The sequence below is a fragment of the Salvelinus sp. IW2-2015 genome, linkage group LG2, assembly GCF_002910315.2.
Source record: "Salvelinus sp. IW2-2015 linkage group LG2, ASM291031v2, whole genome shotgun sequence".
NCBI lineage: Eukaryota > Metazoa > Chordata > Actinopteri > Salmoniformes > Salmonidae > Salvelinus > Salvelinus sp. IW2-2015.
The window spans coordinates 15,708,023-15,724,025 of NC_036839.1; the positions used below are offsets into that span (position 1 = coordinate 15,708,023).

Sequence of the window (16,003 nt, forward strand, 5' to 3'; positions counted from 1 at the left end):
AACCACAGGTTTTCAATGGGGTTCAAGTCCGGAGACTGAGACAGCCATAGCAAAATGTTGATTTTGTGTCAATTAACAATTTATCTATGGATTTTGATGTGTGCTTGGGCTTGGGCTTATTGTCTTGCTGGAAGATACACTTGCAGCCACGTTTCAGCCTCCTGGCAGAGGCAACCAGGTTTTGGGCTAAAATGTCCTGGTACTGGGTAAAGTTGATGATGCGGTTGACCTTAACAAGGGCCCCAGGACCAGTGGAAGCAAAATAGACCCATAATATCAAAGATCCACCACCATATTTTACAGTAGGTATATGGGGTACTTTTTAACATGTGCATTATCATTTCAACACCAAACCCATCATTGGTGTGAGTGGCCAGAGTGTTCTATTTTCATGTCATCCAACAAATGTAAACGCCTGGAGTTTGCTAAATGACATTGGAACTTGGATTGGAACCGGTGCTTTGGTCAGATGACATGCATATGTAGCTCTTTGGCCACACACACACCAATGGTGGGTTTGGCGTCAAAATTAGGAGGCATTTGCAGAAATGAACCCCATACCTACTGTAAAATATGTTGGTGGATCTTTGACGTTATGGGGCTATTTTGCTTCCACTGGTCCTGGGGCCCTTGTTAAGATCAAATGCATCATGAACTTTACCCCAGTGCATGGATATTTTAGCCAAAAACCTGGATGCCTCTGCCAGGAGGCTGAAACGTGGCCGGAAGTGTATTTTCCAGCAAGACAATAACCCCAAGCACAGATCAAAATCTACAAAGAAATGGTTAATTGATCACAAAATCAACATTTTGCAATGGCCGCCTCAGTCTCCGGACTTGAACCCCATTGAAAACCTGTGATTTGAATTGAAGAAGTGAAGGTTATCAAGGATCTGAAAAGATTCTGTATGGATGAAGGCTCAAGATCCCTCCCAATGTGTTCTCCAACTCATTAAATATTTTAGTAAAAGGCTCAGTTCATTATCCTTGCAAAGTAAGTGAGGTAGGCTATTGAAAGTTATTGAAAACAGGGGTGCCAACATTTTTGAAAACAGGGGTGCCAACATTCATGTATATTATTACTTGTTGGACAAAATATCTTTCTCTGAGTAATTGTATTAGTATAAAATAATTTAATTTCTCCATCTTTTTGAGCATACAATATAGCTCAGTATTGTATTATTTATTTTATTCAGTCATTTTTGCTCATCTTTATCAAGGGTGCCAACAATTTTGAACCTAACTATAGAACAGATTACTTTATTAGACTTTTGACATGTCTTCTATTGACCTAAAAACACATATTCATATGAACGACGCACATTAAATTCCACAACAAGGTGAACTTGAAATAGCAAGTGTGAACCAAAAAAATATATATTCTTATTTTTTTCTATTGCATAACATGTTTTATAATTACACATCCCTTTTATTTTATATGCCATCAAGCTAATCGGCGTTATTGAATAAGTGCAACTTTGAGGGTTATTTATGGCACCAGTGCGGTGTCATGAATGGCTGTGGGGGAGCACGTGATGCCATTAAACTTTGTTTTATGGCCTGGGAGTTGACAAGCCAAAATATAATCCTCATTGTGTATTAGTAAGGCCGTGCAGATGGCTTGGAATAGACCTTGGAATTGGTGGAAGCAAGTATAAACCTCTGGTTTTGTCTGAACATGGATATGTTTGCCTATTCGATGCAATACGTTGGTCTTTGCGGTGAGCTCTGTTTTATCATTTGATAGGCTACTAAAACTACTGCGTGCGCATGCTGATGTCATCAGGTATACATGTCTGTCTCCTGCAGTTTTGTTTGCTTGCTTCGAAATCCAGGACTTTAACCACAGTAGGATATGTATTTTGCATTGGCCAGGATGTACGGGAAACAATTAGGAAGTGTTTGAATATGTCAATACTTGGCTGTTTACGGCTGTTATAACCAATAATCGTTCAAATCAGTCGTTAGATAAACAATGCATTTTGGACAGTGGCTGATAGCCTAATATTGTAGCCTATAGGCATATTCGTTTTTGCTTCAAATAGACTAATATTGCGTGATGGTTTATTAAAACCTGTAACATTTGAATTTGTCTGCAATACGCACATATTTGAATGACAATGGCTAATAGGCTTGTGGGGATCTGAAGTCTATGGGCTGGCAAGTTTTGAATTCGGAGGGGAAAATATCAACCTGTTGTCACAGACTCAGTGGCGTTTACAGTTATTAGCGTTTCCTTAAATGACGTTTTGGTGACATAGGCCTTGTTACAACACTGTATTAATTCAGTTAAATACACATCAGTCCTTCTGAATCTTAATACCCCAACAATATCTTAAAAATAGCCATGCTCTATCGCGCCCCCTAGTAGTGTACAGAATATTATCGAATCATAATTCCTTGTACTATCGTCAATTGACCCATATCAGGGTGTTTCTATAGGCCTACATTGTGACGTTATGTAGGAAGTGAAGTGATGACATTGGAAGTGGTGATTTAGTTTGTTATCCAATACAAACACATTTACACGAGGCAGCATGAGGCAAGGACAACATGCACGAATCAGTATTGTGTTATAAAGGACTACACTACAGTAGGCATAGGCCTAGGTTTTTCTTTTTTCTATTCTTTTAGCAATGTAAAGGAGTCTTTTTTTATTGTTTTTCTGCAGCCTGTCTGCCACTTTGACAATTAGTCTATTTCTAAGTTCAATGCATTGACAACGGCTTTAATAGGCCTACAATTGACAGGCTATATTATATTGAGATGGTATTTTTATTGAAATGAGAATTGCATTTCTAAAAGAATTTCAGTAGTTTATGATGGCATGTTTAAAATAGTAGCTTTATTGTCTCTTTATTTATACTAAATAGCCCACAAATAAGATTTCAGGAGAAATACAAATGTTTTATGTAACTTAAATCCATAGGCTACATTATACATGTTGTCGATGGCGTTTTGGCACAGAATCTGGCTTTAGTGACATAGCTACTTGAAATCGGAACAATTACCTATTAACAGTTGTATAGTAAAATAACTCTAAATAGATCAGAAAACATAGCAAGTTGGTTCATTCTTGGTTCAAARGAAGGATAAAGACAAGTGCTGACTTCATCGTTCTTTTGTTCCTCAGTATCCTATCTCGGCTTTGACCGAGCAGTTGTCTGACCAAGTCTCAGGGCAAGGTGAAACCTAGGTCAAGCTGTCCAACACATATTAAAATGTTGTGACATGTAATTACAAAGGTGTAAAGAGTGTGATTCATATTTTCCAATAAGATCATTTGAAAATGGGACGAAAACCTTTTGACTATCTCAAGGTTAAATAAAGGCTTCTAAAGTGGTCAATTTTAGTTTTTGAAAACGTTGTAGAAGTGTTGTGAAACGTTCGGCCTATAACCTTCGTTCTTAAACTACTAGAATTAGACTACCGAAATTAGACTACTAAAACTGTCCAGTAACAAAACATGAAGTCGGCCTGGCCTATAATTTTGAGAGAATAATTTAAGGACACATCTTCGGGCATCTTACTATAAGGCCTGTGTGAATACTCAGTCAAATTTAGAAAGCACTTGGCCAATTAAGTGTTTTAAAACGAACAACTTTATTTAATTTAAATAATGTATATCATTCAAAAAGGTATGTTATTATAGGACATTTCCACAGTGGCATATTCCCTAGACTTTAGACCAACGGAGGTAGTCAACTGAAGGGTCGTTTGGGAATCGTGAGCTTTTGTACTTTTTGAGCTGTCGCTAAAGTAAAAATAATTGAACTTTTTGATACGTTTGCAAATCATTTAGTTTGACATCGTGGCCTTTAGCCTTTTTTTCTTATGGGTCCACTCGATATTCAAGCCCTGGACAGTGGGTAGAGCGTAGGCTGGTTAACTCGTTTTTTAAAATGGAATCCCTCCAAAGTGAGAATCGGTAGTCTATACCAATTAATAGTGAATAACCTATGTTGTTTGCCTATACCTCTAACCAATAGGCCTAACCGGTTTACATTTTTTTATGCATTTCGAAGCTGGAACAGAATTGCTGATGAACTACTTAGGACTTACCCATATCTGATTAATCAGGGGCTATGATTTGATGGAAGTTATCGAAACATATTTTGATACACATCCATTGTTTACAATTGTCGACGGTATAAGAGTATATTGAGTATGAATAGGTCTTTTATTTGTCTTTTTGAGAACGGAATCTAAAGGCTGGACTCTTGAATTGAGAGAAATGATGGGACTCCTGTATTCCGTCGTCTATATATACCCTGTAGAACCGAATTTGTGTGATAAAACAACAGTCACAGATTCGATTCTAGGGGAGTATATGGTCGATGCAAAAACTTCGATTTACTTATCTACTTTTATAGAATTTCTAATCATAACAAGTTATAACATTGGATGATGGAGTGCACATCGTTTGATTGCTGGATTGTACCAGCTATTGTGTCTAATGGTAAAATGATATTTGATATATTCTATTGAGTAGAATCTGTTCTAATTGTGAAAGTAAATGTTTGAGTTATATGCTCTTTCAGTGTCACTTGTCATTTCATTTGGTGATTTACGTTGATATAACGACATCGTCCTAGTCATGCTCAGGAGAAGCCTTTTTACACGCGTCACTTTTTGGCCTGTACACCTATCATTACAGCCAAACAGTCCTTTTCGTTTTGATAGTGAACAAAAAGTAACTTGTTACTTGTACTTGCCATAACAAAAGTTATAGGAGACTGAAATCTAAACAGATTTTAACATGGCATCAAAGTAATGCATTTTTTCTTACGTTTTCATACGTTTTAACATTTCAATCATTGAATTATTGACTGTTTGGCATTGGTTGGTTGCCACGAGGCTCTTTCAATAGTTTTGAAAGGGATAGGGTAGATGAAATGATGAGATTCTTGTAACTTTTGGATGACCCCTTCTTGACAAAGACAGTCCCCCATCAATTGTCCCCAGGCTTTAGTCCCCTCTTTTTGTGCCAGGGGGAGGTTTTGTATCTTTTGTTTGTTTATCTGTCAGACTCACTGGCCTTAGTTTGATTTAGTATTGTAGAACAATAAGCATATTAACCATATTATTACACAACACCATCTAAATGTCCATCTATACCCAAACTTTGTATTTAATCCATTCAGATTATTTCCCATTGACTGTTAGGGATGACCACAACTGATATTAAACTGTTGACATTAGGTACATAACATTTTACATTTCATTTTTCAATATAGCGAGTACATTGCCAATCCTGCATTGGAACTGGTTAAATATTTGTTTTTATTCAAAATAATTTCGGTGTTTTTTTTAAGTTTGTGAAAATTGCTGCTGTAGGTGTGCAGTGTATACCCGTTAATGAACTAGCTTTACCTCCATTGGTCAATCTGGTCACATGGTTCCCTAACTTTATTCAGTTGACAGCAAGTAGGAGGGCTTTATGGAGGGTGGAAAAAAAGACAACTCGAGAAAAATTTGTATTTTCTACCTTCAGAAATTAATGACCATGAGTTCGTTTATGGTGGACTCTAAGTATGTGGACCCAAAATTTCCTCCTTGTGAGGAATATTCTCAAAATAGCTATATACCTGAGCAGGGGACTGACTACTACGGTCCAGCGCAGGACCCAGGTTTCCAGCATCCAGGAATCTATCCACGGTCAAACTACCCCGAGCAACCCTTCAGTTGTACCACTGTGCAGGGTTCTACAGTGCAGCCGCGGGGTCATGTGCATGAGCGAGCCAGCAACCCTATCCCTTTCACTGCACAGACCGAGCCGTGTCCCCCGGTCCAAGTGACTGGCCCCCGGACTTGTGGACAGCAACAAAACACAAAGAACCAACATGGGATACAAGCCAAGCAGCCTACAGTAGTTTACCCCTGGATGAAGAAACACCACGTTACTACGGGTAAGATTGACTCTCTCCTCCCCACGTCTCGTTGGGACAAATTGAGCTCCAGGAATTTAGCCACATGAAAATTATTGCGTGAAATATTTATGAGTTGCTTTGAAGGGGCCGTCAATTACTTCAGCCATAAATGTTTATTGCTAAGGAAATAGGCCGCTGTCTATGTGGCCGTCTCGGAGCTCTTGAAATGTCCACTTGCCTTATGACTATGTTTTATTTTATTGTGTGTCGACAATATTTCAGATGAAGAGGGTGAAAATAGAACAAATTGAATGAAAGTTTGGTCATAGTTTCGTCCAATTTCATTTGTGGATCAAGTTTTTCATTGTTTTGTTTTTAGCTAGAAGTTTGGAGCGTCCCGTGAAGGGCTGTTGTTTTTGTTAACTGGGACCTAATTGGCTCACATTGGTGTTTTGTTTCTCACAGTAAACCCGGACTACACAGGACCTGAACCGAAACGGTCTCGGACAGCTTATACAAGACAGCAGGTTTTGGAACTGGAAAAGGAATTTCATTTTAACAGATATCTGACCAGGCGGCGTCGCATAGAGATTGCCCATACACTCGTTCTCTCCGAGCGTCAGATCAAAATCTGGTTTCAAAACAGAAGAATGAAATGGAAAAAAGACCATAAACTACCGAACACAAAGGGAAGATCTGCATCGGCTTCCAGCCAACATTTACAAAGTATTCAGAAGGATAATCAGACTGATATCACAACTTTATGAATATTATGGGAAACTTTGAATCTTACATGAACTGTAGGCCTATAAAAACTATTTCCCATTTGACTTTGCATGATCTCAAACATGGCATTTTCGTCATAGGCAGTTACATTCAGAAGGACCCTCGATGTGTGTTGGCTCGCTGAATTGAGTCAACTTCCAACATTGTAACTGATAGGTGCTCAGAAGATACGAGTGCGTCATTACATGCTTCACATGCTTCAAAGAGGTAGCAGTAGATGAACGAGAACTTTCGCTTTCGGACGAAAGCTTGTGAAAGAGGTTTTCATATGGTAGGCCTAGTCTTCTTGCTTGCTATGGTTCTCTTCTCACCTCAAAAGTCAGAGTACTGCCTGAACATTTATGTCTTTATTTAAAAGGGGGGGAAAATGTACAATTATGTGAAGCTTTTGTACACTTTAATTGGAAATTGTCTTGTGATGAAATCAAGCTTTTAAAAAGAACAATATTGGATTCATATATTGCAAAAAATAAAATGGCCATTGCACACAAAGCATCAGTTGATCCATACATTTGTGACAATATTTGTTACTTTTATATAGCCTAGCTTAAAAAAAAGTAGTGAACTCGTATTTATGGGTGCTAACTGGTTGAATTTGTTCTGTTTACGTTTTCTGAACTTTTATACAATAAAGCTTTTAAAATGGCGTTAAATTCTATTGAGAAACAAGACATTCCTGTGTGCAGACCTTTCCCAGTGCCCTTATTCGGTTATAAATCTCTCTTGACATCTTTGTAAACAGTGTACATTTAAAGAGGGTCTCACATATGGATTCTGAAACTCTTTCATGAGTTCCCTTGTTCTTTGCATCGAATTTATATTTTTTAAGATGCTTCGCTATTTTTATTTTGATCCATATCAAACAGAACACTATTAAAACGATATATTAAATGTTAAGGACGTTGAGGAATAAAAATACGTGTCATATGTTTCCCTCATTTTTATTATACTAATTTTGTAATATAGTGTTTAAATTTCATTATGATTATTTATTTAATAAAATATTTGTACATTTCCTAAAACCCACAACTGTTCTGAACATGTTTGAGAAACGAACGTTTATTTAATGAGATATGTTCAAAACTGTTGTGGATTATTAGAATTGTCTCTTTTGTTATGCATTGTAAAATCGTTTAATTCATGCGCTTAGCTGGCGTTAAAATCTAACTATGGCATTCATTTATACCAAACCAAGTCACACAGGCATTCATGTCATGTTTCAAGACAGATATTCCTGTATTACTCCAATCATCGTCCTCGTGACAAAAATAATCATAACCTCTTGTATTGCGAAGATGTCTTCCCTCTGAAGAGTCTTCATGATGAGAAGTTGAAAAGCTATTTCAACTGAAGTTCGACAAAAAGCTCCAGAGGCAGGTTCATCCAGAGGACACTGTTTCTATCGCCTTAGACACATTTCAGCCGCGAGGAGTGACCTCTAAACCCTTGACCCGCCGGACCTATACAGCCTTTTTTCTCTTACAGGCGCTATTCGCATTGAGTTTCATTTAGATACTTTTTCTATTCTACCTTAGTATTGGTTTGCTATAGAATATTGGACGCTTATGTAACTCGGTTAAACATGTAGGCTAACTTTTTAAAGCCTATATGTATTCTGCCAGATGCACCTCAAACGGTACTGATTGTATATTAATGCCTCACCATGTTAATATGCAATCCTGTCAGACTTTATTTTTGTACCTGCTTTTTATTCTGTACATTCCCAGGTGTCATTCAAAACTTTCATGGAAAAATAAAGATTGTTACTTGATATGCATTATGGTGGCACAGAGCACTCACGTTTGTCAATAGATTTCTTTATCAAGTATTCAGAGGTTCATGCTGGGCCATTGAGTCAGAATAAAATAGTTAAGCGCGCACACAACCACACACACACACACACCACACACACACACACACACACACACACACACACACACACACACACACACACACACACACACACACACCACACACACACACACACACACAACAAAAACACACACAGCTGTCTTTCCCAGTTTAGGTCTTGTGTGGCTTTCGTGATCGTGAAATATCAGATACCCCCAATATTTCCATAATGTGTAAAATGAGGCATTCTGTAACATTTGGGTTCCATAGCAAAGCATCAAGAACCTGGAATAGGGCTTACTTGCGATACACCCACAAACTCAAACTTCATGCATGTCTCTCATTGACATCAACCCATGATTTACTCAAAGGTTACGAGTCGATACCTCAAATTAGGATTTAGCCTATGGGTTGGGTTCGACCACACATCTCGCAGACAACGTTTTACTTAATTGTGCTTGTTTGAAAAAATGATGCCCCTAACCACATCAATGTTAGATTCAGTGCCATAGGTTTTATGAATGTAGGATCAGTGGGATTATATTTGTGATCAAATAAAATGTTCATGCTTGGATTAAAACTTGTTTCATTTGAGTGCTTATCTGTTTATCTTTGTGTGTGTGTGTGTGTGTGTGTGTGTGTGTGTTGGTGGGTGTGGTGTGTGTGTGTGTGTGTGTGTGTGTGTGTGTGTGTGTGTGTGTGTGTGTGTGTGTGTGTGTGTGTGTGTGTGTGTGTGTGTTTCTATGTGTGTGTGTGTGTGCGTGTGTGCGTGCGTGCGTGCGTGCACGGGTGTGCATGTGTCCTCACATTTTCGCGCACTCCCTTATAAGTTTAGCTGGGGAAGCCTTGTGTCACTTACACTTATTCATCTTCAGTTTGCCACCACATATATTTCAGTGTACAAGCATGATGATGTCATTGCAAAAGAAAGAAAACTGCACCAACTTCACTCTGACCAAAAAAATCCTTATGTAGCCTAACCATAGGCTAAACAACAGTTCTACATGCAACCCATGTTGTTGTACGTGTGTTTTCAAGACTATCCCAATGGATTGCTGAATATTATATTTTCATGTTTCTTTTCCACAGTGGACCTATGAGGCATGTAAACATGTAAATTGTCTCTCTTGTTCACTGAAATGACCATGGGAATAATCATAAAATGTATTTTATGTAACACAGAGTTTGAGAAAAGCAATCATATTTCAGTACTTGCCCGACAATGTGCAGTGTGCATTGACCTACATGTCTGAACACAATAAATGAGAGCCATAAGCAGTGCCATTTTCAATGACACTGCACCGAATATGCTATACACCATTGCCGCGCTCACAATGGCTTTCAAACGGCCATATTTGATTTCCTGCTGTTCGCAGAAACTGTCTTCGCCAAGCGAGACAGCCCTTTAAGATATATTAAACTGTGCTGTCTGCATTCAAAGATATAATTCGGAGTCTATACCGCTCCTCTCTCTATTTCTGACCACGTGATTGTCTAAATAATTAATGCAGCACGTCCCCTAGAAACACGGCGTCGTCATTAATCGCGAGGACTCTATCAGACTTGAAAACTGAAGAGATCCCAAGAAAATAATATCCAAACGCTCCGATACCCAACGCAACTGTAGCCAGCACTTTAGCACAGCATCTCAACCAATGGAAGCTTGGTAGGTAAATATTTTAAATTATTTTTTTGAGTAAGATGGTAAATGACCATATCTGTCAGATATTTGATAAATAGCGCCCTTTGATGAGTGCGCCTTAGACAGGCTGAACTTGTTATGGGTTCTTCAGTGCTGTGGTTTTTATGAAAAAATAGACCAAGAGGACAATGTCGATATTATAAAGTGGTAATATTTTACAACTAAGATCCGTGTTATGTTTCTTAGCAAGTAAGTACAAAATATAAATATTTTCAGCCACCTTTACTGTGTGAAATGGTTGTGATTATGAATGTGTGGGCAGAATGAATGCAGCACTGTTGGGCAGTTCTAGTTCGTTCTTGAGGGCTGTATTTTAGGGCCTCTGTGATTTATAATATCACCAAAGAGAGCAACTCAGTTATTGGTTTACACCAAATTGCCTGTTACAAAATGTAAACAGAGTGTTAAGATGAAAAACATTTCAAAGTGGTACAAGTGCAATATGTCATAATACAAAAGCTTATATTAGACTATTCTTTGGATAACACGCCAGCTACCTGCATAATGTAAAAACAAAAAATCGGAAACGTTGTAAGAATATATCTCTTTGGAATGAACTCTGATGACTCCCCTTTGCTAACATTGTTTATATTGTTGATGGGGCATAATTCGAAATGTATTTCTGAGAGTAGTAAAAGTAGTGTTTGAGCAGGTTGACAGTTATCTGCCTCGTTGTAAATCATTCTCTGTAATTCCTGAAAGGGTGCGAGGCTGTTGGGGGGCCGGGCGAACACTGTAAATCTTTCACTTTTATTACCCCATGAACATATGCTGCGACGCCAGTAGTCCTGCATCCTTTCCTCAGTACAAGATAGGCCTACCTCTCGGCCAGCTTCCCCGCTGTCTTTTATGGCTTTAAATCTCCATCTTCCAGTTGGTTTTTGAGCTCACGAATTGTCATTTGAAGGCGTTTTGTTATTTACATCGAAAACAGTGACTGAAACAGAAAATACGACTTTCCTTGCATGTGTTCAGGCTCAATAGCAGGCTACCGTACGGCCGAACACCATGAGAAATAGCACAGCAGACACACAGAAGACAAAAGGGTTTCCAAATTGGTTTATTTTTATACAATTCCACAGGCCTTTTCTCATGCATTACTATTGGTCAATAGATTTTATAACATTCTAAAATGCACATCTCACATCTCATATTGTTGATGTAAAAATACGTTTTATTTTTAAACAATTGTGATAACAATATGATAGCAGTTTCAATGCATCTAAGTACACGTCCAAATGTACAATCCTGTATCAGAAATTATGTTCAGAACCCTACATTTATACAGAATTCTCAAAACTACATTAGGGTTCTAATCAAAGGTTGTATTTTTAGTAATTCATTTCTCTTTCAACAGCAGTTTTATGAGAAATCAAATATTACCAAAATACCGTATAAGGGCTATATAATCAGGTAAACATGAAATGCACTTTGTATGTATGTATTATCTCTTAAAGATGACTAAATAGCCACCCGTGTCATTAAATTGGCATAGTATGCATGTAACCTGACCAAATAATACATCTAATTATATTTCTACAATGGAAAGAAGAAGACAAAATCATCACCAGAATGAAATCATATCGCAAGTTGAGCATTTTCACTATGGACACAGAGATAAAGAAATGTAAACGCCATCATTTAAAAAAAGGATTTGGGAGTTAAGGCTTGCTTGCAGAAGCAGCCTCAATCAGAACATCCCGATCACGTGAACAAATATGCTTGTATTTTAAGGCAGTGCCTTTATTTGTCATCATAAAGGTTTCCTGAAACACCAAAAATCTTAATGATAGCTTCATTTCGGTGACTGTGTCTGAAAACCTGTATTTTTCAATGGGAGATGATTGCCAGATTTTTTTGGGTGGAATAAGGATCCCTTCATCGTTTTTTATTGGTAGTTGAGCGTGAGTCTTTCCATTCTATCGGGAATACTGTCTGCATTGGTATATGGAAATGTCTGAAAAACCGCAAGATCAGGTTTAGGACAGTATTGTCTACAGACAAAGGGTGAAGGATATATTCTAGAGACTGCAGGGAAAGGAATTGAGACTAAGAAACGAGTATATGATAAATTGATTCACAGGTAAGCAATTGTATGGCAAAATACAACCTTTAACCATAGCTTTACATAATGCTAGAGAATAAATATGATTTATTCCATTCAAAGGAGTTGATCTTTAGTAATGTCGCTCTTTTCGGTAACTACGCTTATAGCTTAAGTCTTATGGACCTTAGATACGATTTTAAGACAGGTTCACAATTTTGAGCAACCACTTTGAAAGGTTAGTTTGGACAGACGTATTTTGACAATTGGTTTTCAGCTGATTTTGCAGTTTGATGAAAACTGACCAAAAGAAAAGGAAAAAGAAGCAGAGGAACTTTTCATTCTGACTCCTAGGTTGTTAGATCGTAAATCACATTAATTTGTTGTCTTATCGTCACAGTGATGTTAGACATGATTTATGTGGATTCAGCTATATGGCTTTGTTAACCTACAAATGTTATAATATTTTGAATGGATTCAATTGTTTTAATTTGTGTTTGAGAACTACTTTCAGGATTTCTCCATTTGTAAATAAGAAATATATAAATAGATATAGACGTATTTTTCATTTAAATAACATAGGCTATAGGAAACACTTTCAGTTGACGTTCTGCACTCATTTTTACTTAGGCTACATGATTCCTTCGTGAAGTTATTGATAATTCTAAATATCAAATGGTTTTTTTATAGGCCTTTGAGAATCAAATATTAATTAAGAACAGGTCTAAACAATAGGCTATTGTTCGAATAGTGCTCAGGTTGATTTGTCCTTTTATGTTATTGACTTTAATATATGTTCAAGTCATTATGAATGATTGTAATTCACTATTGTCTGACTACTACTGCGCTTTGATAACGAAATATGACTGGCTGACAAATACTGAATTTAAACAAATGTATTCCAAGTAAATATTTGTAAAGTATGCTTAGTTTAGAATGTGCGTCTAGTGACAACACATTTTAATGGAAACATGCCTGGAAGCTATAAAGAGCTGCCAAACTAGCGATAAGAATCAAATTACAATAACAAAAACAACACATCCAATAATTCGGAGGATTTATCCTCAAATTCGTCTTAAATTTAGCCAAATTAACAAGCTCATAAAAGCTATAGGCCTTAGCTTTATACACATGTTTAAGTATGAACAATTAGTTAATTATATAATCTCTTGCTTCCCAGCCCAGGGATGCACAAAAGGGATATTATTGGTTATTTTTGATTACTAAAGTAAACGTTCAAAATAAACCATCTTTAAAGTCAACTTTATATCCAAAGCGCACAATGGACACAAAGAAAACGATGAAGTACAAGCAGACATTGTATATACCAAACTTACCGTAGCAATGCGTAGGCGAGAAACATTGTTGTCTGAAAAGACGTTCATGTCTGGCCAGAGTAGTAACAACATGTGGTAACAATACACGTTCAAATCCACTCAAAACATATCGACTTCGACATCAACATAATTTCGGAGTTCTGCACATTTCTAAAACACGCTAGGCTATATGTCAATGATAACATGTGCTATTCTCAATCATGTTCTGTTAGTCTACAGATAGCTAAGTAAAGCATAGTTAAAACTTACATCAAGTAGCCTACAGACTAGTTTCTTATTTCTGATGTTTATCTCCTCAAATGTGGCCATGTGTCCCATCGTCAGGCAGTGTTTCAGCTTTTAAAAAAACGGGTGAAAAGTACTGTGGTTAGGATTTCATTGTGACTTTCTTGAACGCCTTCCGCTCGTTGTTCATTAATCTATGAGTTATTGCTGAACAAGCCAAAGGTCAGCCAAAAGGCTTATGACTGCTAAATATTTTGGCCAGCTCTTTCTTTGTTTAGAATCTTCATTGTAAGATTTTCTTCTCCATCACTGAACTACATTTTCGGTTTAAAATGCCTTAAAAATAAAGAATAATGTGTTGGAATTTGTCGTTGCTGAATTGTCCCATTTCTTCTCGTGTATGCTCTTATAATGATTAGAATAGATACTTGTTCATAGAAGTTAATTATGGTGCTGTATCAACTTCTCACTGTAAAAAAAATTAACCAGTAGGCCTACAATGGCATTTCAACAGAACATCTAAGCAATAGAAATGGTGCAATTTGTTATATGAAATGATTACACTACAGTAATCCAATGTCCTTCCAATAAAATGAGGAAATGGTGGTGCTCAAACAGTTTTGTGAAACTCCATGTATTGTTTTCGCTTTCAGGTCGAGGTGGATGTAATGATGAGCACGTGAAGAAAAATACGACACACATCTGCATAAAATACGGTGAGCAGCATTTATTTAATGAACTTCCGTTACATATTCACATCAAATATAGAAAACAAGCCTGTACGTGTCATGCATAGGCCTATATCATTTTTTTATTCTCAAAAAACAGTGTTCAATAGGTAAAGTTAAGTCAAATGTAAAGATAAACAGATGATCTAGATGATAAAATCCACTGTTTAATTCAATGCTCCGGATTAGCATGTTCAGTTTCCCTTGTAGGCCAATATAGCCAAGTCTACCAGAGGCTCGTTTAAAACATGCACTTTATCCTTTAAACATTGAAGAATGTTCATCATCTTGACATGCAAGAATGCAGAGTAAGGTCAGATGCAAGTTGCAACAGAACATAATTTCTGGCTGAGAAGTTGATAATTTCTTTGTTTAAACAGAGCATAGGGAACATATCCACACACTAGTTGGTTATAAAATATACATACCCCACTGGGCACAGATGTCATTTCAACGTTTAGTTTGGATTTACATTTGGTTGAGTTGTCAACTAACGTAAATTCAATGTGAAATCAACAAAAACATTTCTCAATGTCATAGGATCTAGGTGAAAAGTAGGGGTTTTGGAAAAATACGAAATTCCCGTATGCTTTTTGCAATTCAAATAAGTTTTCCACGTTGAGTCAACGTCATCACATATCATTTTGCTGTTGAAATGGCGTGGAAACAACGTTGATTCAACCAATTTTTGCCCAGTGGGACATTCAGAAGTAACATTTAAAATCAAAACAGAATTCACCAGTCATCCCATCACCTCAATACGAATTTCAAACAGGAATATGTCCACTTTTGCGTCAGTTACGATGGTCCTCTTTATAAACAAAATGATTCCATTTTCTGCGATTTCAAACGTGCGTTTGCGAGAGCGTAGTAGCGGCAATGTAGAATGATTGTTGAGGCTCGATTTATATAAACGGCCTCTCTATTATTGCTGCAGAACTTGCAGAGTATGGCATTTTTTAGCTTGCCTTCCTCCTACGCTTAGTTTTACACTTCTGAGGGTGGCAAGTCTTGAGGAGTGATTTTCTTTTCATTCCTCTCTAAGGCGTTTACGACCATAACATTTGCAGTCATAAATTTCGCTGCGGTCCACAATGACAGGTGCATTGATATGCACGCGCGGACATTCAGGGAAGACTGATTCAACTACTGTAGGCTATTAGTTTGTCTCCATGCATGCCTTGGTCATTCAGTGTGTTACTTATGTCAAGAATTGAATGTGAAATCGTTTCCAAAAGTAGTGAGATATGTTGGGTGAAAACAATATCGTTTTTATATGTAGTTTAGGCTCTGGGAGATTGCTAGCTACAGTCTAAATATAGGCTTACTGATTACAGGCTACATGAGGGTGCCAGAATTCAAGAGCAACGTTTTGACACCGATGCATTTGTTTTATACACACATAATTAGCATATAGGGATCCCACCCATTCCGACCACCCCAATATTTTTGGTGAGAAA

The 16,003-nt window shown here is 37.3% G+C and overlaps 2 protein-coding genes across 8 annotated transcripts in view; both read left to right on the forward strand.

The window, feature by feature from the left end:
• The window catches only part of LOC111975417 (homeobox protein Hox-D3a), a 40,393-nt gene that overhangs the window by 21,374 nt on the left and 3,016 nt on the right, over positions 1-16,003 (forward strand). For 2 of the 7 annotated variants that reach the window (XM_024003745.2, XM_024003693.2), the window contains exon 2: positions 14,469-14,531. The gene's annotated coding sequence lies outside the window, so the exon portion shown is untranslated. Of the gene's footprint in view, positions 1-1,614; positions 1,722-9,927; positions 10,178-11,333; positions 12,293-14,468; positions 14,532-16,003 lie in introns of those variants that run through there. The other 5 variants (XM_024003717.2, XM_024003727.2, XM_024003708.2 and 2 more) reach the window with 5 other exon arrangements.
• hoxd4a (homeobox D4a) lies at positions 4,347-7,594 on the forward strand. Its single transcript, XM_024003788.1, has 2 exons — positions 4,347-5,909; positions 6,336-7,594. Exons 1-2 carry the CDS (start codon positions 5,441-5,443, stop codon positions 6,635-6,637), a joined length of 771 nt encoding a protein of 256 aa, XP_023859556.1. The 5' UTR covers positions 4,347-5,440; the 3' UTR covers positions 6,638-7,594.

Bases quoted from the DNA above. Each gene is read 5' to 3' on its own strand.
- hoxd4a (XM_024003788.1), top strand. From the start codon at position 5,441: ATGGAGGGTGGAAAAAAAGACAACTCGAGAAAAATTTGTATTTTCTAC. The intron at 5,910-6,335 runs GTAAGATTGACT...TGTTTCTCACAG, and splicing joins GAAACACCACGTTACTACGG to TAAACCCGGACTACACAGGA.